This window comes from Zophobas morio, unplaced genomic scaffold (assembly GCF_036711695.1).
Source record: "Zophobas morio isolate AGI-343-1 ecotype UQ-CSIRO unplaced genomic scaffold, CSIRO_AGI_Zmor_V1 ptg000005l, whole genome shotgun sequence".
NCBI lineage: Eukaryota > Metazoa > Arthropoda > Insecta > Coleoptera > Tenebrionidae > Zophobas > Zophobas morio.
The window spans coordinates 5618151-5643847 of NW_026972110.1; the positions used below are offsets into that span (position 1 = coordinate 5618151).

General features: G+C 32.1%; 1 protein-coding gene across 5 annotated transcripts in view; it reads right to left on the bottom strand.

Moving 5' to 3' along the window:
- Nucleotides 1-25697, bottom strand: part of LOC135122480 (uncharacterized protein) — a 311894-nt gene that overhangs the window by 154231 nt on the left and 131966 nt on the right. For 4 of the 5 annotated variants that reach the window (XM_064046674.1, XM_064046673.1, XM_064046671.1 and 1 more), the window contains exons 3-6: nt 16246-16416; nt 11300-11636; nt 10827-11008; nt 5098-5739 (exon numbers count right to left, since the gene is read on the bottom strand). In XM_064046674.1, coding sequence (XP_063902744.1) covers nt 5098-5739; nt 10827-11008; nt 11300-11636; nt 16246-16416 — 1332 coding nt within the window. Of the gene's footprint in view, nt 1-5097; nt 5740-10826; nt 11009-11299; nt 11637-16245; nt 16417-18575; nt 18588-25697 lie in introns of those variants that run through there. The other variant, XM_064046675.1, reaches the window with a different exon arrangement.

A 25697-nucleotide genomic window follows, 5' to 3' on the forward strand; every position in this document is an offset into this window, starting at 1 on the left:
AATTGTTGTAATCAGACATAAAGCCTTGTATGTAACGCGTACATAAACCGGCTTTATTGACGCGCCTTTTTTATCGACTCGGTCGCTACGCTCCCTCGTCTACTAAAATCGGCTTGTCAATAAAGACCTGGTTTATGTACTTGTTACATAAATAGCTATTATGGTACCCTTTAATCGAACGTCTTTCCCATCTTTAATTTGTGACACTTCGACTGTGCCCTCTAAAATATAATAAAAAATCAATTGTCAACAAAGTTAAATGCGTATTAGGCTGCATCAAATGTCTCCAAAATATTTATACAGTGCATCTTTTTTAAAAGTGGCCATAGGGATTCCCATGTTAAATTTTATACCCTATGTTAACTTATGTTTGAGTAAAGATTCAGAGCTGAAATTTTTACTGGATGTAACTTGGGTTATCTTTTGTCGATTTCATTAAAAATCATGTTTTAAATTAAAGGATATTTCTTTGAAAAAATTAAAAGATTAGTATATGTTTGTCGCTAATATTGTAGGCAGCCATGTAAAAACAGACATTTACCTGACGTTTCTAAACTTGATTACTCGTTCAATTACTGGTTTTCAGTAACCGAAATTCGTCAACATGCCGCAGTACACAATTAAAGAAAAAGTAGAAATGGTCACTGATGGATACATTAAAGCCTTATCGATAACAGAGAAACTCCGCAAAATTTTGCTGCAGCATTTCCACATCGTTCCATATCCAGCAAGAGCACATTTTGAAAATTTTGTGGCAGATTTATAAACACAGGTTTTTTCGATCTTTGGCATTAAAAACGCAATTTCAGTGAAATTATCTTTTATTATCTTCATTTATGTTTGAATTCCATCATTCTGTGTCTTTTCTAAAAACTGCACTTAAGCCTAGGTATTTAATGATTAACTCAAAATTATGCTGTCAAAAATGACCAGTTAAAATGATAAGTCAAAACCGTCTATGATGTACCAAACTTTTTTAATAAAAATAATTTTTATTTTTTAAAGCACAAATTAGCAAATTACTGCAAAAAGTGGTAGTGAAAATCAAAGTAGAACCCTAAGGTTATTTTCTCCGCAAAAATCATCTCTGGGTTTTCACCCTAACAAAAGTTAACATGGGGTCTAAAATTTAGCATAGGAATCCCTATGGCCACTTTTAAAAATGATGCACTGTATATGTCAATAATCACATTTATTTTATTATAACATATGTATACGACGAAAGCTTACAAAGCAAGTTCACAAAACACACCAACTATTTAAGGTGGACGCTACCTGAAGATGTTAGACATTCTTGTAGTTTAAGTTAGTTGGGCCTTTTATCTTTAAAGGTAAGAAACAAGTTGCAGTTTGTTTTATGTACAAACTTTTGAATTATTTCGTTGATGCTCCTGATGATTTAAGTCCAACTGAATTGTATGTCTCCGAGTATCAGGAAACAGATGTTTGAAACACAAGGTCGGAAAATGCATGTTTCCGAGTATGAGCGACATTGCGGAGTCCAGAGGCAGTCGCGCAATTTGTTTTAAAGATAAAAAATTATATTAAATTAATAAAAAAAAAACAACACTGCGACATAATGGACAAAAAATTAATGACATTAAAATTAACATAATTAACGTTAAATATTTATTAGGACTTTGCTCTTACTAAAAATAAAAAAACTGGTCAGAGGTTATTTCGACAGAACTTCCCTCGTTCCTGAAGTTTAATAAAACATTCAGCTTTTTCGAAAAATTATAAATTTATCAGAATTTAATTTTTTGGAAGAGAACCCCTCTAAGTTAAAATACAAATATGTATGCCATGTTAAAGTAAAAGTAAAGAATCCTGATACGCGTACCTATTGTTCATAAGAGTTTTTCTTTACAAAATTTTGTGATGACGTCATCAACATTTTTGCAAGGACACGTATATCAATGTGGGTAGGTGCAGTGTAATACTAATAATAATAGCATCGTATTCCTAAATTTTTGGGAAAATAAAACGAACCGTTTCTTATTTAATCAATAAAATAAATTGACTCATTCATTAATTTTTTTTGTGCTACCCTGTACAAGAAATTCAATGATAAATCACAAGTATAGACTCATCATATTTTGCACATTTCGATAGCCTTTACTCGACAAAATTTTGGGACGACGTCATCAATATTTTGGAGGGGATAAACAGAACTATTTTGATTAAAAATTTACCATATACTATAACTTTAAAATGTCTACAAGATTTCAAAAGATTCGATTTAGCAGTTTCTGATTTAATCAATAAAATAAATTAACTCATTCATTAATTTTCGTCACTTTGTGTAAGCAGTTCTAAAAATATGAATGTAATGATAAATTACAAATATAGATTCATTATATTTTGCACATTTTAAATAGGATTTATTTGACAAAATTTTGAAATGAGGTCATCAATTTGGGGGGGGGGGGGCTAAACAAATATATATTGATTAAAGTGTTTACGATTACTTTGAAACGTTTGCAAGATTTAAAAACATTTGGTTTTACAGTTCCTGATTTAATCAATAAAATAAATTGTCTCATTAATTAATTTTTTGAGTTACCTTGTATAAGCAATAATAAAAAGTATCAACCTTATGATATGATAAATAACAAGCTCATCATATTTTGCACATTTTAGACAGGAATTATTCGGGCAAAATTTTGAGATGACGTCATCAATTTTAGGTGGGTAAACAAATATATTTTGATTAAAATGTTTACGATTACATGTGCAAGATTTCAAAGCATTCAGTTTTGCAGATTCAAAAATAAATTTCAAAATGTTATACACAGTTGATTTTTTTTCCAAAAGTCTCCATGTCTCGGATAAAACTTAACACGGATTCATAAACTACATGTGTAGAAATATGTTATACAGTTTAAAACCAACGTACAATTTTGAGGTAGCGTCATCAAACCCGGTACGACTCGTGCGAGATGAAAATTCAGTTCAGATACGGGTTGCACTTCGTTTATTTTAGAATAGTATAACGCTGCTTTGTTGCATTCTGCTTTTAATTCCCGTTGCCATTTATATAGACGTTTTACTAATTGAGTTTTCGGTCATTTTATTTATGGAATAAGTTACGATTAAATTCGCAGATTATCGCCCGCTACTGATTCCCAACTATTCATGCGTCCCCACCTATAATCGTGACGTAGCCCGACAGAAATCTGCTCTCTAATGATTAAACAAAGTTTAGTTAGTGTTTTACCATCTACATGATAGACACATATAAAATTTGACAACAATCTGTCTGGTAGTTTCAGCGATTTATTTGTCTAACAAAAATTGACACAGAGGGCGGACAGACAGATAGACGGAAACGAGAGACTATTTAAAGTATTAGCTTCGCTAAGGATTTATGGTACTCAAGTCCATCGTGCAACTTGCCAGTTTCAGGTTTTCTCGGCGTTTCTTAAAAAGTGGCCTTCCGTTTCCGTCTGGCTGTCGTCTGTCTGTTTGTCTGTCTATCGGTCCATCGGTTTGTCTGTCTGTGTCAATTTTTATTAGATAGACAATCGGCAATCAAATTTGGCTAACCATGCCCACTAACAATTTGATGACAACATCTCAAAGGATTCTAGTTAAAAATGAGTTGGATGTTATACAATAATATACATTAAAATTTTCGCAAAAAAAAACACAAAATATAGTAACGGTAGAATAGTTGTTGCCCGCAGATCCGCTTGCGTGAATTTGACAATTAGGCAGAATATTTTTCAGACTCTGATATAGGGTTAAAGTAAATATTCAGTTCCCTCCTCTGGAAATTCGTCTAACTTAAAAACTCACGGGGCTCCCATACAAACTTTGACTCCCTATTTAACCCGTTTAGGCCTGGAATTTCCAAAAACCCTTTCTTAGTGAATGTCTGCATTACAAAAGGAACCCATTGTCCAAATTTCATGATTCTAACTTTAGCAGTTCAGGCTCTGCGTTGATGAATCAGTCAGTATGTCAGTCAGGACAAACACTTTTATAAGTATAGATTTTACCACTGACACAGGATATAAGCCAGCGTGGAGTGGACACTTAGTTTCGGGCATGTCGACATACGGTTGCAAGTTCGATGCCAAACTTGGCCGTTTCTTTTTTACTTCTCTTGCATTGATGATGTGCTGTGACTATACTATCTATGTTGATAACGTCATAACAAAATTTTGTTATGGAAAAACTCACTTGAAACGGCGGATACATGCTCCTTTATGCTTGCGGCCGCTAATGCTTGGTATTTGACCGTAGCAATCATCAAGTTCTTTAAAGGTACAAACATAAACACTCGAAGTTAAGCATGTTATTATTAAGAGGACATATTTTCCCGTTGGTTATATGCTTTGAATATATTTTACATTGTCCGTAGTTGTACGGACCGCGTCCCCTTGGAATTTGCGCCTCCACGGCATATTGGCGTTGGCACTTACTTTAATAATAATTTTTCAAAGAAGCGGGATTTATTGGACTGCTTCAGGCGCGAGAGAAGTTCTGTCGAAACAAATTTCGACCAATTTTTATTACAGGCATTTAACACAATAACTAAATAATAATTGATACTTTTCTTCTTTTCTAAAAGTATTTGTTTATATCTGTCACTAATTTTTGTACATCTTAAATTCCGGGTATATTCTCTGTATAAAATTCAACTTCTCATAATCATTATGTAAGTAAGATCTGAGCAGTTTGTAACATCAAAATATTGTTCTAGTACAGTTGAAAAAATACTACATACGTATTATAGTCGCTTTCTATATAACTTTATCCCAAACTTCTTAGAAATTTGTGCATGGCTTCATGTTACAATAATAACTGAAGGCTTAAAATATGTAAAGAGTAGAGGTATGAAACTTAAATAGTCATTAAGTTTGTTACATATTTAGTAGGTATAGAAACCAAGAAGTAAAAAGTTATTTGTCGTAATTACATTGACAAGATTTCGCTGTCTTTGTGTAAATTGAAATCGACTTTGTAAAGTTGTTAAATCTCTCGTTAGGATGCAACAGTAGCCGTGACGCTCGACCGCACTAGATATCTTTGTGGAAACGAGCAAGCACGTGACCTCAAGCAGGATCAAGAAAACAAACTTGTACTCACCCTGAAACTCCTTGCGCGCCGCGGAAACTGAGGTTACGATGTTGGCAACGTGACCCAACACTGTGGCGAAGAGCAGGAGACCGAACAACAGCTGGAAGATGACGAAGAGATACTCTCCTTTGTTCCTAGGCCTGGGCAAGTCCCCGATAGTCGTTAACGCTAACGTGCACCAGTAATAACTTTGCAAATAAGCTTTCACGTAGTCCGTACTTTCAGAGTCACTGTACACCCAGTTTTTAGAGCCGAAGCCGTCGTTCTTTAAAATGATATGGAACAGACAGCCGTTCCAGTGAAATATAACTAGGAGGTAGTGGATCAGGCTGGTGGATCTAAACAAGTTTGGATAGTTCGTGTGGCGTTCGGTACGATCCATGAACGCCCAAAAACGATATATTTTCACTAAACGGAACGAACGCAAAATTGAATTGAAACCTACGGATAAGTAGAGAAAGTCCAGAGGCAACAGGCACAAACAGTCTATATAGAATGTGGTGGAGTTCATGTAATGATGCCGCAACTTGGTCGAATCAGTTTGCAGCACTCCGTCTTCTAAATAGCCAGTCCGAAAATGGAACATGATGTCCACCAGGTAAAGGAAGTCTGCGAAGTAATCCAGACAAAACCACACTAGGATAGTGTTGGCTGAAAAAACGATTCATTATTACTACGGTCGCTTCATTCCACTTTCTCTAATTTAAATTAGTTTCATCACAACCTATAACATAAAATCAAAATGTTTATCGAAGGATCACGGTGGTAGAAGTAGAAGGATACTGTATTCTGGATAGCTCTATTTTAAGTTAAAATATTAGTGCTGTGTATACATGTTTCGACACTTTATTTACTACTTAATTAGCTAATACAATTTTAGGTCTACACAAAATTTATACTAGATATGGCTATAGATAATGCTGGGATTGTTTTTTGGTTTACCACGGATATTTCATTCACACTTTAATGAAAAAATATAGCACTAATTTTCAATATATTTTGTGCACTCAAGTAGGAGCACTTTAAAATTCTTGAAGATGTGCAAAATTCTGTTTTAATTATGTAAGTTCAGAATTGTATTTATCGTGTTGCTAAAGAAAAGTTTCCTCATATTTTAGAAATAGTGTATCAATGAATATAAAATTAAGAATTACGCTTAACTATACGAATTCTGTTTACTCTTAGAGAAAATGTAATAGTACAAAAGTTATTTTCTAAGCGCATGTATTAATTTTTAGCATTTCTGATATGTTTTTAACTATTGTAAAATAATATTGATTCAATCGAAATTATTACCTAACTTTAATTTCGTTAGCGAATGTTCTGTTTTGTTTTCGTTTCATAGCTTCTAAAACACGAATTAGTAAGTCTCCCGTCTCCTTCTGCCTGTCGTCTATGGAGGATTTTATTAGTAACCTCGCAAACTACTGGACTGATTGTTACGAAATTTTATAAATCTCACAATGTACAGAATAATATGCTGCGATACTTGCAATTTAGTAATCGTCCACATTCTTAAATTTGAGCTTCCAGGTTTTTGCAAAAAAGTCAATAATTTTACAAAAAAAAAAACAGCACTACAACCAACTTAGAATCACTTGAAGTCCATAGTGTGTTAGTTAATTTTGTGGTAGTTTAACTTAACAACACATTTTCAGGATCTCAGAATCACGAATCTGTACTTATTTTTGCTATACGCCGGCAAACAACTGACGTAGATTCCTTCGGCGCCTCCAACATTTTTACCAAAATTATAAAGTTGTCTAAATCGGCGGTGAAAAATCTTGTAAATTTGGTCAGAATCACAAGTTTGTGCTTATTTTTGCTGCATGATCAAAAACAACTGCAAAAATGCATATTAATATTCACCCGGCGCCTCCACCATTTTAGGAAAATATTAAAAAGGGTCAAATCGGCGCTTAAAGTTGTCCTTATCGGCGGCGAACAGCATCTCTCTTATCGTAAATTTTCCCAGGATTACGAATCTGTGCTTACTTTTGCTGCACCACCACAAACACTGTGAAAAATGCTGTGTTCAACCGGCGCCTCCAATTAAAAAAAATATATTAAAATTGGCCAAATCGACATATAAAATTTGATATATCGGCGCTAAAAGACGTTTTTATAATCGGAAATTCTCTCAGGTACACGAACCGGTGCTTATTTTTGCTGTATGTCCACAAACAACTAAAAAAAAAACACGCAGATTCGTCCGGCGCCTCCACCTTTTTTTTTTCAAATTAAATATGATGTGCTTCCAGGTGCAAAGTTATTTGGGCTTTAATAATGTATTTTGATTGTGATAATGGTTTATAAAGGATTAAAAAAATAATTGATGAATCATTTAATTTTATGGGCTAAATTATAAATAATTTACATAATTTTCCCAAAGTTGTATGAATATAGTACAATACAATACAGAAAAAAAGTAGTGTCACGTTTCATTATTTATCTGAAAAATTTAAGTTGTTTAATTATACTTCGAGAGCGAGGGAAGTTCTATGTAAATTACTTTAAGCCAGTTTTTAAACAATGATTCTAACGGGGTTGTCCTGCCTTTTATTAAATTGATTCAGATTTCAATATCTCTGTTACATGCATAAAATGTGTAAAAATTGAAACGATTGTTAAAATTCAGCTAAATAAAACCACATGAACATCACATTGTACCTTTTTTGATATCAGTTTAACGTTTTTTCTTAAACTGATCAATTGATGTACAAAATACAGGCAAAATCGTTCAAAGAAGTTACTTATTTATCGTATCTCCTATTTCCTCCAGATAAGAATTGAATTACGACATTTGTCACAATGTTGCAAAATTTTTGATTGGAAAGTTTCAAAAATGAGAATAAATCTTTCGTTTAAAACAGTTCCTTATTACGCTTAAATATTATTTAATTGTTTTGTTTATTAGCTGAAATTTTTGTATTTGCTGGTTCTTACTTTAAAAGAAAGGCGTTTTGTATTCCTGCAGTGCTTCTGTAGAAGAGAAAAACAACGTAATATTTATTCCAGAGAGTTTTGCCCAATTCTCTGTAAAAAAACATAGACATGGGAAATCAAGCTTAATGACAAGTTATACCTTTTTGTTATTTCTTCCGACGAGGGGTAGGAGGGAAGATGATTTAAATTTTTATAAAAATAATACCCGATTTATAGATAAAGCGAATCAAAGTTCTCAACGTATCACAGCAATGCAAGAACTCTTACCAGTGGACTTCCCACGAAGATTAGGATTTTGCAATTGGTTTGTGAATATGAACAACAGAAAATTGGCGCCAAAAATAATTTTTAGTGATGGCGTGTGGTTTCATCTCAATGGATACATAAACTCACAAAATATGGGAATTTGGAGTCATGGAAACTCAAATGAATTGGAAAAAATGGTATGTGGGCAGCAGTTACTCAAAGATGAATCATTGGACCACTAATCTTCCAAGGTAAACTATAAAAAATATCTATAACGGTTTTCTCTCATTTTTTTATTAGGTACACTAAATACTGCTAGATATCGGAATGAAATTTTAGAGCCCTTTGTCAACCAGTTATAAGATAATGAATTGTAGAACGGATCCTTTCAACAAGATGGAGGAGCTCCGATTCATTGTACAGTGAACAACTTAAATTTCTTAAGAAACTTCTTTGATTTCCGCATAATTAGTCGAAATACTGAAATCCCTTGGCGTCCTCGTTCCTGTGATTTGACAACTTGTGATTGTTTCTTGTGGCCTCATCTTAAAAACACAATTTTTCAAAAACGGCGGTTGCAAATCTGGAGGACTTACAGCAAAGATTTGGAAAAAATGCCTGTAGATTAATAACAATCCCATTATAATAGAAAATGTTTTCAGAAATTTTGAGAGGAGCGTTTTACGATGCACTGACGCAGAGGACAACATTTTCAACATTTATTGTAATATCAAAACTGTTTTTAATAAAATGTCATTCACTTGGCTTCTACAATCATCTCACTTTTTCATCTAATGAAATTAACGTTTTTCAGTAACTTTGCGTTTTTTGTTACTTTTTTCTATCATATAAAAAAAAACGTCAACTTCCAATTGAATATTCGTTATACTGTACCATGCCGAACATTTTTGGTTCAACTGTAATACCTCTTCAGCAATTTTTATGGTGGAGTTAATACAAATGACAGTTTTAATTGTTTGGTAGAACTACTTTTTTACTTTTAATTGATACAAGTTTCATAGTTTATCTATAATATATTTATTTGTTTTTGAGTGGATAAAATGCGTTTATTCACGTGTATCATACAAGATTTTTTCCAATTTCGCAAAATTTTTCAAAAAATTTATTGTTTAGGTAATCCATACATACATAAATATTAATTGTACTATTACTAATATGATCAACATTTAAAGAAGGTAAATTGCCTAAGCTGCCTGTACTTTCGTCACTTCAAATTCAAAGGATGTTCCTGGACTTTCATTAGGATTGTTTTACAGGAGGTGGACTATCAAGCGTTCTAAATTTTAGTTGAATATCCACACATCCATAGCAACGAAAATTTCAGTGGTAGTGCCAATTTTTAGATTTTTTACTTTATTCGTGTTGTCAATGACAATGTGAATAAAGTGTTGCTATAAACATTTTATTCATCCTTTCGATTAAACTATTGTTTTAATAGCGAGGTTTAACATACAAAATGAACATTTTATTAGTAGAAATTGGAAAAAATATTGAACAATACACGCAAGGTAACGGGTTTTTACTGGCTCCAGAAGATGACAGGCTCGCCTGCGGCTCGCCAGTCATATCCTTCTGTCCGCCAATAAAAACCCTTTCACTATGCTAATAATGTTAAATACTATTTCAATAATACAAATTTTACACAAAAAAATAAAATGAATATTTAATTGGGAAGTTATGATATAAGAAAGTGAGATCCCTTTTGTTAGTGTTTAACTGCTTAGTTATTACTTTTGTACTGATAGCTATGTTATAACATACGTGAATAATTTATATTTTCCTTCGAACAAAGTAGAAAAAGGTGATTATTTTCAATAAAAAATTACTGTAGGTATAGGTACACATACAGTGATTCATAGTGTGATTCTTTAATTTTAGTTTTACAAAGTGACGGGTTCTGGGTAATATAGAAAAACTAACCGCATCACTGAAAGTGATAATCCAAATTATTTAAATTTAATCACCAGCTCTTGAACGAGTGATACGTTGAGTTGCATTAAGTCTTTTGAATACTGCTGTGTCACACTTAACATTGTTTCACCACTAGTACTTATTGTTCGTCGTTGTTTCAATTTTTATGATTATGGGGAACACGAGAAAATTTTGCTACTTCCGAATCAAATAAATAGGATTGATTCCAAACTGGAAGATAGCTAACCTCTTATGATAATTGAAATTTCGTCGAAGATCTCGAACACTGGAAATTCTATAAAATATCACGTGCAGTTTTTTCGCAAAACTATATTTTAACAATGTCACCATAATAGAAACACTTTCAAAAATTAGGTCGTGGCGGTCTTGAACAATTTCAAAATTAAGATCCGATAATAACATGCACTAATTTTCCTCCTAACGGCAATATTGATTTACTTATGTATTAAGCGAAATGTAAATATGGTATAAAATTAAAATGTTATACATATCTGAAGTCGTTAAAACCGTGTGTAAAGTGTGTAAGAATGGCGATGAATAATTTTTGAAATCTTTTAAAAGCTTGTAGAAATAAAACACCACGATAAACTTACCATCAATTTCTCGAAAGGCAAAGCGGTAAATAATGACCCAAAAATTGTAAAGAAACGCTAAGGATACGACCATGGACCAATAGTAGCACAGTCTTCCCGCTGGATCAAAAACGAAAGACCAATTGGCAGACCCTGTACGTAACCTTGAGCTGTACGAGTCTCCTCTTCTAAATCCGTACCGGCTGGAACAGATAAGCCATTCTCAATGCAAAATGCAAAGTTTGGCAAGCAGTGTAAATCCTGCTACCCCGAATGCCAGCCATAAATTGCGCTTTAATGTGAAAGCCTAGCAAATCCCAGGTAGTTACTTACAATTTTATAGATATCATTAAACTTATATTCCACTTAGATTCATTTTAGAACAATATGGAAAGATTTCAGAAATTTATTACCGCGGCCTATCCGCAATCGAGAAAAAACGTTTCTAAAGTTTAAGCGTCAGCAAACGAAGAATAATTGAGGATAAAACTTACCTTTCTGTTCCGTTACAGCTGCTTGTTGAATTGAGATGATTGGTGGAAGGTGGATTAGTCCCGGCCGTGGAACCGGGAGCTGTCCTCCAAGCACCAAGGAGCGGCGCTTCCCCGGAACTGGCTAGGGTTACACTGGTAGGCAATTTCAATCGGCCTCTCAAGTCTTTTCTCCGAGCTTTTCTTGACAGATCCAATTCACTGGCGGCCGAACTAACATTCGCTGCTCTATTGATGTACGCCGTTGAGATGCTATCGTGAGACGATGAAAAGTAACGCTGTTGATGGTAGCTTTGAGGCTGACGGCTCTTTGACATTCCTAGTTTACAACCAACTAAGTCTGCAAATGAATAAAAAAACGCTTTCATTTAGTGGAGACGTTTGTCAAACGAGACAGACTTGTTGCAGTCTTTTACACTGACTCAAACAAAGAATTTAGGAGGGGGTGTGTCTCATTAGAAAGTCTTTTTCTTTGTACTATAATTTTCTTTGTAAGACTTTTTCTATTCACTTCTCTTTACGTTTAATTACGAAGTTACTGGATACTAAAAAGCGCCGTCTGTATATATTTTTTATTCTCGCCAAAGCTAAATGTCCCTAAAGTATGAAGCACGTTAAATATAATGAAATTCAAGTTGGAAATTTTAAAAAATTGTTGATGTTTATTTTTTTGGAGGTTTTGGAGGAACTCTTTAAATTTTATGTTTGTTGAGAGATGCATGTTATAACAACGTAAATTTAAAGTATAAAGCATAACATATTTTTTTACCTTTTATTGTTGTATAAAATAACAACTTTTTCGAAACATAATATTTTGTCAATGATGAAGAAAACTGATGACGTCGCCTCGAAAAATTATCAAATTGAATATTGAAAAACAAACTCCGACAGAAGTTATTATTAATATTATGATCATAACATATTTATTCCCATCAAACAGTATAATGTAATAACACTAATAACGTTCCGAAACTAATTCCAGCTGATAAACATGCCTGGAGAAGTATACGGTATTTGTTGTAGTTTAGAACCGAGGAAAATTTTACAGTTTTTTGAGTACATACAGTAATCGAATCCATCGGATGAGTTACCATTTTCATGTTTTCCCGACGTTTCATGACTCCTAGCGTACGAAAAAAATAATCTCCCGTTTCTCTCTGAAATCTGTGTTTACAAAATATTATGACTCTATACTTGTGGTTTATCACTCACTCATAGCTTCTAAAATTACTTATACAGGGTGAATCAATATATTGAATTGATTAAATCAAGAAGGACTCACTCCATTTTTTAGAAAATTTGGAAATACAGCGTACTGCTATTATTAGTATTACACTACATTTATCCAAATTGCTATGTGTCCTTGCGAAAAGGTTGATGACGTCATCACAAAATTTTATCATGGAAAAAGTTCACTTGAAACAAACGATTTTAGCTTTACTTTAACATTACACACATATCTTTATCCTAACTTATAAGGGCTATCATAAAAAAATGAAATTCGCAAAATCAAATCTTGTAAGTTTTCGAAAAATCTGGATTTTTTGTACTATACTTCAGAGGCGACGGAATTTCTGTTGAAATAACCTCCAACCAATTTTCCCAAATAATATATCAGCCGATTTATTTTATTCATTATGTCCAAAACGTCTATCCCGTGACGATATCAAAGTTGATGATATATTCATCTCTACCGGATAGTACGTAAATAACTTCATTCTATTTTAGAATCATAATCTTGTTTATAAGCACCCAAATGCGGGCATAAATTGGTTTTTATGGCATAAATCAGTCAAAAATTGCTAAGCAACTATTGATTATTCATTTACATTAATTAAATATTCAAACAAGGTTCGATATTCAACATTTTTGTTGAAGTTGAGAAAATATTTCATTAAATCATTCCCTGGCCGACTTATTCAAATTATTCTAAAATTTCTTTTAAATAAATGTTTTTCGCTTCTTCAGTTTGCCTTTTGAAAATCGGATTATTTAACAAATAAACAACGTGGTATACATAATAATATCAAAATAATAGCCACTATGTATTAAAGTTCGCATCGGCACGATTCACACAATCTTGCAGGAAATACTCAATATTTCCTTAAAAATATTTTAGAAACTAAAATAGAATAAAACGTTATATGTACCGCGGGCATAATTGTCGATTATGGCCCTCGGGAAATTAAAAGCCCTCCTCGTCGGGCTTTAAACATTCCCTCGTGCCATAATCTCCCTAATTATGCCCTCTATACATAAATAACTGTTATTGATTTTATATCAATTTTGCTTTTCTTTTTTATCAATAATTTTTTATAGTTTTACTGGCCCAAGCTTTGTAACCATGCAAACGTAATATTAGCATATATAGAGTTCACTGTTATATTTCCACACTTTGTGTTATATTAAAATATAGAATTTACGTTAAAAACAATTGACATTTAACAATAGGCAAACCACGTAGTGTGTTTGCCAAAATAAAATTCTAACATTAGCAAGTATATAGGTAAGTATAATTACAAATTTTTATGTTTTGTGTTCAAATATCGTGGAACTTATGAGTCTGTTGGTTTGGGTCACTTATACGACACATAACATAAAATTAAGTATGCCTGTGCATCATTTAAGACCTCTATATCAAAAGGTGGTCTTTTTCAACGGGTGCAAATTTTGTAGCCGTACTGCAAAAAAAATATCACAGCTGTATCAAATATAAATATCTTCAAATATAGGGTTAACTGGTTATTGTTAAAAAAAGTATAACTATTATAGTTTAAAAAAATTCCCTGATGACTAGCATTAACGTGACTTTAATTGTGTTTTTTTAAACATTATAATATATTATTTTTCTATGTCATTTTGTCAAACGGAATAATTATTATTGCAATATAGCACCTTCAAAAGACCAAATATATGGTTAGCATCGCCATCCCTATTCTACGTGATAGTGATAACACTGAACAGTAGAGAGTGTGCCATAGGATAAGAACCTGTTTTAAACATACACATACTACTGCCTTTGTTTTTAATATTGAGTGAGTATTTTTTTTTTGATATCAATTTTTGTGATTTTGAAATTTTATGACATACCTGATTGTGAAATCGAGATTTATGACACCAAATCAGTAACTGCCAACTGCCACCTTCTCAACCGTTTATTAGCCGTGGTCTTATCAAAACTGACAGGAACTGAGATCCTAGCATTGCAGTGCTACCAGTCATTCAGAATTGCCAACACAAAAATTTACTGCAATCATTAATAGTCAGCCGGTATTTCAAGTGAACAAATGGTCACTTTAAACACTGTATTAGACAATATCAGTGTTTCAAATCTACCAAACATTTACTAAATGAGTTGTATATGCTCTCTAAATGTGTGAATTTTCGTTGTCTATAATATACGGAAACATAAATAAATTTCCCACCAACTTGCCTGAAAAAGTTTTTTAATCTCTTGGTGAGAGAAAAATAAATCGTGTTTAGTTGAACTGTTCCTGGTTTTCTTCTGGAAAAAGAAAATTTTCACATACGTTTTAAAGTAATGTAACAACAACGGAGATTTGTCGCGTTAACTTGAAGATACAGTTAAGAAATGTTCCTAAGTGCATTGAATTGTAATCTGTGATTATTTCTATCGTATGAGATAAAAACTGTTTCATATTATATTTTTTTAGAAAAATTATTCCGATGCTATAAAACTCATATGTGTATTTTTGAAAAATATTGAAACTTTTATGCAAATTCTTTTCTGTTCTTTCGTTCTATTAGAACAACTGTTTGTTGAACTATTTTTAGAAACAATCATCAATTTTTCAAGACGTAGGAAGATTTTTGGAATTTGCATATTTCTTTGAGTTATATGACTCATATGTATCTAAAAATTTGAAGCAATTAAGTGAATGAGTTTTATTACCCCAAATCGTTGAACAATTTAGGGTTTTAATCAAAAATTTGTTACTCACTGATTTACTACAAAAAATTAGAAACTGTTGTTTAAGAAAACAATTTATTTGAAGGAATAAAAATTTTGTCAGCAAAATATTACAATTAAATTAAAACTATTCTTAAAATGATTGCTTTAGATAAGGTCTATTTTCATTTCAACAGTAATGACGGATATTAATATCTACTTAATTTTATACTAAAGCATACGCTAAATTATGATATAGGTACCATGACCAAATTGATCAAAAATAAACGAAAAAGGAAAGAAAGGATTAATTAACCAATAAACAACATAAGATAGTGTTTATTACAAAAAAAATTGAATGAAGTAAATAAAATTTCATGAAAAATATGCTTCCGTTTAAAATTTTGGTTAAAACTATTCTGTATTCTAAATTTAACACAGTAATGCTAGTAAACACTGGTAAGATAATAGCATAGTTATATTTATATTATCTTTATAAGCAGCGTGTATGTACCTGTTCAAGTTTAGAATTTCCTGGCACAAATATCATTATCTTTTATCTTCTCAAGCAACTTACAAGGTAAAATCAAACAAGTAACACAGATTATTTCGTAGAAATTTAAGTTTTTCACTAATACTAACTCAAACACAAATCGACATTCGAAACTGAAAATACCTTTAAAACTTTCAACACATACAGCAGCAGCATACAGGAGGCAGCACACTACAACAGTTTACAATTCGTTTTGCAGATGGTTTGTACTTAGATCCAGTGTTGGTTGGTTTTAATATGTATATTAAAAAAAAAATCACCGTCTTATAGACAGATCTCTACGCTACTTTAGTGTTACTTTTTTATATTTAACGTATTCAATTTATAATTGGGTATGTTTGTATTTTCTTTTGTTCTTCTTTGCTTTCAAGCTCACATGTCGGTGTATATTTACATTTTTTCAGCAGAAAATTGAACAGTTCATTTTATTTTAATGATTACATGTAACGGATATTTATTTTTCTATTTTAAAAACTATCCACCTACCTAATAGACTCTGCCGGGAAACAGATTTGAGGACCCGATGGACACTTTCTGAACTTGTTTTATGGGGGGCACCGGTGGTAGCTGTCGATTGTACGGGTGAACTTACATTCAAACACGTTCCACTACTGCTTAAACGTTCTCCTACCATGCATCCTCCAGTTGTGATAATACCTGAAATAAAAATTACCTAAAGGTAACTGGAAGAATTGCGTTTATACGAGAAAATATAGATGAAGATTAAGATCCAAAAATTGTGGGAACCGTAACATGTTTAATCGACAGACGAAATATATACATTGCACACGTTTTACGTTTTTTATTTATTCTTCTGAATGACCATTATCAACTACTAAAATTATGGTAGCAGATGATTACAATAAAAATGTTTGTAATTGCAAGAAATCAAATATTTTCTAATATCTTACATCTAAAAGTAATAAAGAATGTATAATAGTCAATCTTATCGAGAGAAATTTTGCTACCGTCGTAAATCAAAAATGTAACCCAACTAACTATGGCGCGTCAACATAATGTAACGTTAGGGAAAGCAAATTACCAAACATTTGATAAATCTGAAGCTATTTATTATTCTGTGCTGAATTTCTTCAGTTAAATTTTCTAACCCGTCTACGGTCTTATAGCGTAAAGGACTTGAAAGACAGTAATAAATAATGAACGTGAAATAAATATTACTGTTTTTTATGTTTTTATTTAAATTGCTGAAAGAAATCTTCGATGGCCGTAAATATGCTAATTAAAAAAAAATCTCTATTTTTCTATTTCATTATATGAATCAAGATTGAGTAGGTACTCTTGCTAATAATTTTTATTGTAGCACAAAATGCTATCGTCGCTCTTTCAATCCACACTTTAAAGGCGACAAAACAAGACAACCGCTTTCGTATAATATTAGAACCAAACAATTAACTCTACACAAATGACGTTTTGCAAAATGATAAAGGCCGACTTTATTAATGTGTTCAGGTTTTGCGAGTTTCGCCACAATAAATTCAGTCTCAAGTCTTTGCTGAATTACCCTTCCATATTGGACAATTATAATATTTAAGGAACTAACCGTAACTGTCGAAATAATTTTATTAATAAATTTTGAACCGACCACTAATTATTTAGCTGATAACGTTTTCATTAAATGAAATGCTTACTACTAAATGCCTGAAATTCCGTGTACTGAAATTACATCAGTTAATGACATACATATGTTACAACCAAAGTCTAAAGTAAGTTAGATCATATGAATGTAGCCTTGATGGAAAATGTTAAAATATTGGAGCACTTTACTTAGACCAAGAAATTCAAAATTGTCAGAGCAACTGGATAAAGTAGATTTGAGCCATTTTGATATGGGGACAGTCATAGAAGAAATGATTAAAATTTCAAAAAACCATTAACGTTATCTTACCCTTTTTACCTTTTGAAAACAACGTTTCGTCTAGCAGAATTTTGCTTTGCTAGTTGATTTGCGGTAGTTGTGTAGAAAATTTTAGGGCTATCGCGTAGAAAACAAAGTGAAAAATGCCAAGACGTCGTGAGCTGGTTCATTTTCATCAAATACAGGGAATAGCTGGCTCTCGAGATCTTGTGATTTTACTCCTGTAGTCTTTTTTGGGGCCTTGTTTAAAGAACACTATATTTTATAACGAACATCTAGCAATAAATGAAGAAGGACTTAAGGTTAAGAATAATAGGAGATGTCAACGACACAAACAATAATGCAAATATGTTGAGGAAGTGATCGATGGAATTAAACGAAAAGCTCACTTCTGTTTACAGCGAAATGAGCAACATTTTTAGCATTTACTACTGTAATTTAATCTTATTTATTTAATAAAGTTAATTAATCTTGTATCAATTTTCCGTGTAACTTCGCACTACTTATTTTATTGTATAATTATTATCATTAAAACTAAAAAACACGCTTTTATTTTATATTGTCATCCAAAATATTCATTTTTGTTCCCACGAGTAGCGGACAATTTAACGGTAAATGTCACACACGACTTTTATCACTACTGTCAAAAGTACGATTGCTCTAAATTTTGTGACATTATGGCAAAATTTAGAGAGCATAGTAGACCGCCACGGTCGTACCCGAACTGCGGTTCAAATTTTGCTCAAATATCAGGTAGTTAGGTATAGTGTATTTCAGAACTCCATTCCCTTAAGTCATAAACCGTCCGAAATGTTGACGGATTCCAGGGTTTCTCAACCGTCGGTCGGTTGAGAGATGATAATTGTCCAAAATCACTGCCACAATGGAACAAACGATTTGTTTTGTTATATTAATTGTAAATAGTAAATCAATAAGTTACCTTTAAAAAAATTGCTATCTCAGTTCCTCTTGTACATGTAAATGCAGTACTTCAAAAATTTTAACGTCACTGCTTTAAGCGCTGAGTGAATCGCTATACAACCATGCTGAAAGTACAGTATGGTTTTCTTACTTCAACTTGTTTGCCCTAAACTAAAAGACAAGGACACTCTTAGATTCAACGCTTACCTGCGAAAAGAAGGGAACAGATTGTTTTTTAACAAAAGAAGAGGTTTGTGGCTTAGACGAACGAAGTTATGAAATATACTATACATGGATACTTCTGACCGAATTGTGGCTCGTTCTTGAACTGCAGAGGTTCACTGGGATTATCAAATAAAAAATAATTAAATTTTTGGAAATAATTTTGTAAAATGTATCAGCTACGAATTAGAAAGTGAGTATCGTAATTTTAGTTTATTAGATTGTGTAAGAATCTACAAGCAGTACAATATATTCTTTTGCCTTTTTTTCTTAGTATGTGTAGTTTTTTTTTCACAAAAATAAACATGTTTAAAATGGTAAATTTGTATAGGGAAATATCGATTTTGGAGTTACGCTCCGCCCCTTGGTTTGACAACGAAAGAAAAATTTATTTAAATTGAGATTGAGGAAGGTATGGGTGGGGCTTAATCTTTCGTTTAATTTTTTTCTTAAGAATAACACTTTACAGAAAAACATTTTTAATTTCTGGTAGAGAAATAAGGATTTTGCAATTAAGCTCACGACGAATAAAAAAAATCATCATAATTGAGATAGTGTGGGTGAGCGGGGCTTATATTTTGCCTTTTTTTTAATATACGTAGTCATCTTTTCACAACCGGAAACTTACGGCATGTTTAAAATGGTAAATTTGTATAAAGGAATATCGATTTTGCAATTAGGCTCCGCCCCTCGGTTTGATAACGAATGAAAAATGTATTACTATTGACATAGGGCGGGTGGGCGGGGCTTATATTTTGCGTTTTTTTTTTTAATATACGTAGTCATCTTTTCACAACGAGAAAAATTTAAGAAATTATGTCTTTCGGAACTGCATCACGAGCAATAACATCTAACATCAATACAATTTTGTGTATCAACGGTTCGTTTTTTACACGTAACAGGATCGAAATGTAAACAAAGTGATTTTACTGACAGTAAATTTGAAAATAGATACACATAGTATGTTCATATTATTTACTAATAGTATATTAAAGAACGAGTTTCATAAGGCAAATATTGAGGCACGAATCCAAGTTTATAGAACGAGCGGCGAAGCCGCGAGTTATATAAAGGATGAGTGCCTCAATGGCCTTATGAACGAGTTATTTATACTATTTTTTCTACCGCACACGTTTTTTCCCAAAATTTAATTGAAATTTGCATTTTTTTTAATCTGGGGACTTTTGTCGTGGTTGGTGATGGGTTGGTCTGACACTAACCACGAAATATTTGAGGTTCGAATTTTCACAACAACAATTGTAATTCGAATCAATTCGAGTTTTTGTAATTTAAAATTGGTTAAAATGTCTTGCGAAGAAGTTACGCGTCCGGAAACGTGGGAAATTTTAAGTTTACATTTGCCACTGACATTCACCTGACGTTTCTCGTCATGGCTACCAATCTTACCGATCTAAATTACACCAGATCTATTAAAGAACGCCTTTCCGCTATTAACGAACTGCTGTGACGTCATTTGCGTGCGTTAATAGCTCTATTAGAAAACCAAAAAACGTGGGCGGTAGAAAATTTTTTATTAAGTTCTGGATTCAGAAAGTTGAGTTTTAAATAACAGTGTCCATCACTTACATACCTGATTAAAACAAGACACCAACTAAGATTTTTACCGTAGTTCGTTCAGGGATTATAAGGTAGTTATAAAATTTTGCACTGTAGTTTGGTCACGGATCAGAAATGCACCGCAATTCGGACAGACTAGATCCACTGCTCGATAGTACCAAATTATTGTATTGTTATCCAATTTACACACCGTTGCAAAGTTTCAAATCGATAGGATAATTAGAAGTAGGAAGTAGGTTAAAATGGACTTCCTAGATTTGTTTACATATATGCTATAATATTTATTTTGTAAAAAGTGTCCACCATTTGATAATACGTGCATACTCGTCATATCATGACTTTGTGAGCGACATACCTATTCGACTTAAAGTAAGATATTCAAAAGCAAGTTAATTTTAACATAAACTCAAACGGTACGATAAATAGCAACAAAACAATTCACAAAACTTAAATATTAGTAAAATATAATAAGTGAATTACAAGATCTCTTTTGACCCAAATATCCCAATTTTTGTCTGTTTGTATTGATGTTTACTTGAGGGATTTTCGTAATTTTATTATTACAACTTATACACTGAAGGAACTTTTCTCTCTTGAAGGACTGAAGGACCATCTTATACCTTTGACTTGAAAAACAGTAAAACAGAAATTTTCTTTTTAAATTTCAGTTTATGAATACACCTTCCTGAAGCTTTTAAATAACTATTTTACTAGTTTAAGTCAATTTGAGTAAGTCAGGCAAGTGAAACAGTTGCCTTCTACGTGACGCAAAGTTAGTTTCCTAGATAAGATTATTCCATATTTATGATTGGTGTGCAAAACTAACTGCCGTTCCCAAATTGGAATTGGAGAATAAAAATTAAATCAACAAGAAATGTAAAGAAAGTTAAACTGCATTAAAATTGATCTGCATCAAAAATTTACAGATGGTGAATGTTTAATCTTAAATAATAATAATGGTAATTGCACTTTTAAAAGCTGCAAATTTTAAATAATTGAAAAGTTCACACTTTTTAAATATAGATAAAGATATAATAATATATTTTTTTTGTAGTAACTTAGTAAGGACCTAAGTTCCATTACTACAACAGCGAATTTTCTAAAAATTACACACACACTATGGGCATTTTTATTGACTCTAGTGATTGCAAATAATTATGAACGTACTGTACATATTGGTAGTGGCCTGTTAGTACATAACACATACGTTATAATTATATTTGAAATTTCAGATCTTATTATATAATTGCATGTCCAAACATGTTAAAAATAACTCTTAATACAATCAATACTCCTACTCACACTCCCCATGATACTGGCTGAAATATGTAAATTTCATTTATTGCCACCTACGTCAAAACAGAGCTAATTCGATGAAATTAATGCTATATAATTGTAAAATCAGTATTTTGCATACTAGAACATAAACTCTGGATTATATCTTAAAAATGGGTGTTTTTTATTAGACCGTATCTGTCCACGCGATTTAAATTTTTTTGAACCACGAAATAAATACATAAAATAGCTTTCTACCACTGTGTATCAGTTAAACTAATTTAACAACTGAATAGACACGGTTAAATATTTGATTTAACACACTTTACACTTACTTGCAAAACTATTCCAGAATTTAATCAAAGAAACTTCACAAATTGCTAGGACTGAAAATACCATTTATTTATCTTCGTCACTTTAAAGTTTGCTCTTGTTTGTTACCTGTTGATGCTATTAAATACCGCTTAACGTTTGCTGAAACTTTTGGCAACTTTGGTTTTTTGAGACAAAATAATTTTGACGGGCTACTTCATGAGAGATGTTATCCGTATATATGTATCATACAATACGATTTCTAGAAAATTTTGACACTTATGAAAATGTCGCAGTATGAATAGTTTTTGAAGAAAATACTTTGCAAGATTTTTAATTTTTAAAAATAAACTAGGTTATTTCTCATCGACCTTTGAAAGTTATTTTTTACCAGATAATGAAACAACAACTTGAGGTTTTGTTGCTATAAAATATCATAATAATGATCTTTCTTCAGTTGGTCACCTAGAAGGCGCATTCCTTTGGTTAAGATTTTAGACTTTTTGATAATGCGTAAGTGAAATAATCAAAATGGTCCTGACGAATCTCAGACACACGTGAGAGCTTTCTCAAATATGCATATAACAGTCTTTGTCTTGCATTTTTTGTGCGTAAAGTTGAATAAATCGATTGAAGATTTACTTAACTGACGTGAATTTTGATAGACACGTTCACATCCTTTTCTGATTTAGAGGTATTTCATTGATTTCCAATGCTCCAAAGGGGAGACAGGATATGATAACTTGCGACAACTGGCAGAAAGCAACGCTGAATAATTGTAACCTTTGACATCTATGTGACGCTGCCAACTTTACAATGGTAAATAATAGGTGTCTGAAAACTTGAGAACCACTTTTTATTAGACGTAAGTAGTCTCTCATATTTCTTAGATTTTACAGTCAGTTAAAATTTATCGCAGTTATATATAAGTAAGTAAGATATAAATCGACACTTTTTAGAGACTATGGAATGATTTTAATTTAGCTTTAGTACTGTGTAAGTAATTTACAACATATTTAAGAGGATTAATAATTTTTCTACGCTGTTTTGATTAGATTTTCAAAACAATTATTGATTGTAACAATTTCTGTAGACAGTAGTTTATCAACAGTGTAGTATTCAGCAGTGAACCGAAAACGTAAATTTATAGAATAATGTTATTTTTGTTATTGGTGCACTCGGAGTAAGACTAAAGAGAAATTACGATTACAATTCTATTTTATAACAGAGTAAGTTCATTTCGCATAAGTTACTCCACGTTATTGCATTACTAGACAATAGATAATTAGCGAAATTACGTTGCCTACAACGTATGTTACGTTAACGTACACAATCTCCAATAGGGGCACTGCATGTTCTATGTTTGTATGGATATAACAGTTTTTTCTACGTAATTGTCTATTTAGCGAAACCACGTTCCGTAGAACGTACAGCACGCAAAACGTAGAAAAAACTGTTATATCTATGGAAACATAGAAAATGCAGTGTCCCTGTTGGCGATTCTGTACGTTAAAATACGTTGTAGGGAACGTAATTTCGCTAATTGTCTACTATTGTAGAACTTATTATTTATACGCATTAAAAGTCCTGAGAAAATACGAAAGAAAATTGATCGTCTTCGATCTCACTTTGTAATGGTAATTCGAATTATATTTCTCTGAGAAAACTTTACAAACCTGTAATATCTATTTACGTAACAAGTCAGGAAAGTGGCATTCGTGCCCCGCCGTTGCAACTGCCGAGGAAATTCATGAATAGATACAATCAAGTTTAAGAAGCTTTTGCAAATTGGTGCAGAATCAAGAATTAGAGGAATTACTGATATGCTTCTGGCTTATTTTCCAAAGAAAGCTGAAAATTACAAATCTTTAAGTCAACGTTATCCTTCAAAGAAAAACGCCTTAGCTAATTTCATATTCAACACGAAAATTTCATAACACATCAAAATCGACTACTTAATCCAAAGAGTTCTTGAATTCGGAGGTAAGTGAAAACAATTTTTTATTCAAAAATATCTCAACTGCAACTATTTCATATATTGAGAGGATTTAGAGATGCTTAGTTAATATCATAAGATCTAATGATGATTGTTTAAGGCTACAGGGTAGTTCAGATATTTGCATTACTTGGGATTGCATTAATGAACTCGAAATTAATAAAGATAAATACAGACATCATGAGTACTAGAAAGATCGATAAAATTACTTTTTCAAATCGACAATATGCCGTTACAAAAATGTAACCAATATAGAGATTTAGGAATGACAAGTGATTCTACTTTGTTTGTTGTCCCACATATCGAACAAATGGTTAATAGCTCTATACGAACTGTAGATTTTATTATAAGAAATGGAAAGATGTATTTAATACTAAAGTATTGTTTTATACTTTAGTGAGAAGCAAACTCGAATATTGTTCCATAATTTGGATGCGTCATTATCAAGTTAATATTAACATATTAACCTCATTGAAAATGTTTGTTTATCCACGTATAAATTTAAATTGTATGTTTCTATTAAAAGGTACCATTGTACTTATCATCATTTTAACAGTTCACTAATCGATGTTTAAAACAGTCTAATTCTGTAATACGTGACGATATAGACAAATTGTTTAACAACTATTACAATCCAAAATTTAAATGATAGTTATTAATGTACCAAGAGCGTTATTAGGGTTTTAATGCCTGAGGTCGAATGTGTGCAGCCAAGGGTCTTCCGGCCCGATCGGATATTACTAGTGACAATACGAACTTACTAAAAGACAACTAAACCACAGGGTTTTTTGTTGTTCTTGAAGGAAGTAGTTTTGTTAATATCGTCTTTATAGGACATTATTGCTTACACAAAACTGTACCGACGTCCCTTTGTGTACTCCGGAAATGGAAAGTATAGTGTCAACTCTTTAAAATGTTACCACTATTATTCATCCACCATCATTTAAGTTGTAAGTAAAATTCTTAATGATCATAAAAAGAGTGTCTTATTGAAAACTACACTCTAGACATTAAATTCATCAGTTATCATCGCTCTTTTATAGGAAATGGAAAACAAATTTCGGTTAACACTGCATTAATATATATCACGATATTTTAATCTAATACTCAAGTCGGATGAATACTGTGAAATACTCGGAAATATCCCACACAATTGAAAATATCTAGGATTTTCCCAGTATGTATATAAAAAAAAAGATAATAAAACCAACATCGTGAATTATAGACCATTGTCTGCAATTTTGCAAGTTACTGGAATGTGTTTTATATGCTTGTTTTTCGAGCTATATTCGTAAATGATATCCATTAATCAAGACGGTTTCATTGACGGAGGTTCCGCCGAAACAATTTTAATATCGATAACGCAAATTTTGTGTAATGAGTTAGACAATAATTGTCAGGTTGATGTCATTTATGGAGATTTTTCTAAAGCATTCGACAAAATTAATTATGGACTGTTGTTCAAAAAATTTGAATCCTTTTTTGGTTTTTCGTGTAACTTTTAATAAACATACATAGATGAAATCGTACTTAGACAACCGCCTTCTGTTTGTAGGTTAATCTTTGTCAATCGAAATATTTTATTCAAGAAACCGAAATTTCTCAGGGTTACAACTTGGGACCGTTTTTGTTTGCCGTATTTATTAATTATTTTTATATTTTAGCAGATAATTTAGAGACATTCAAGTGGATTATTTTATAGATGATACTGTCTTTGAAAGACCTCAGAATTCAATATTATTTTTATACAAAACCTCG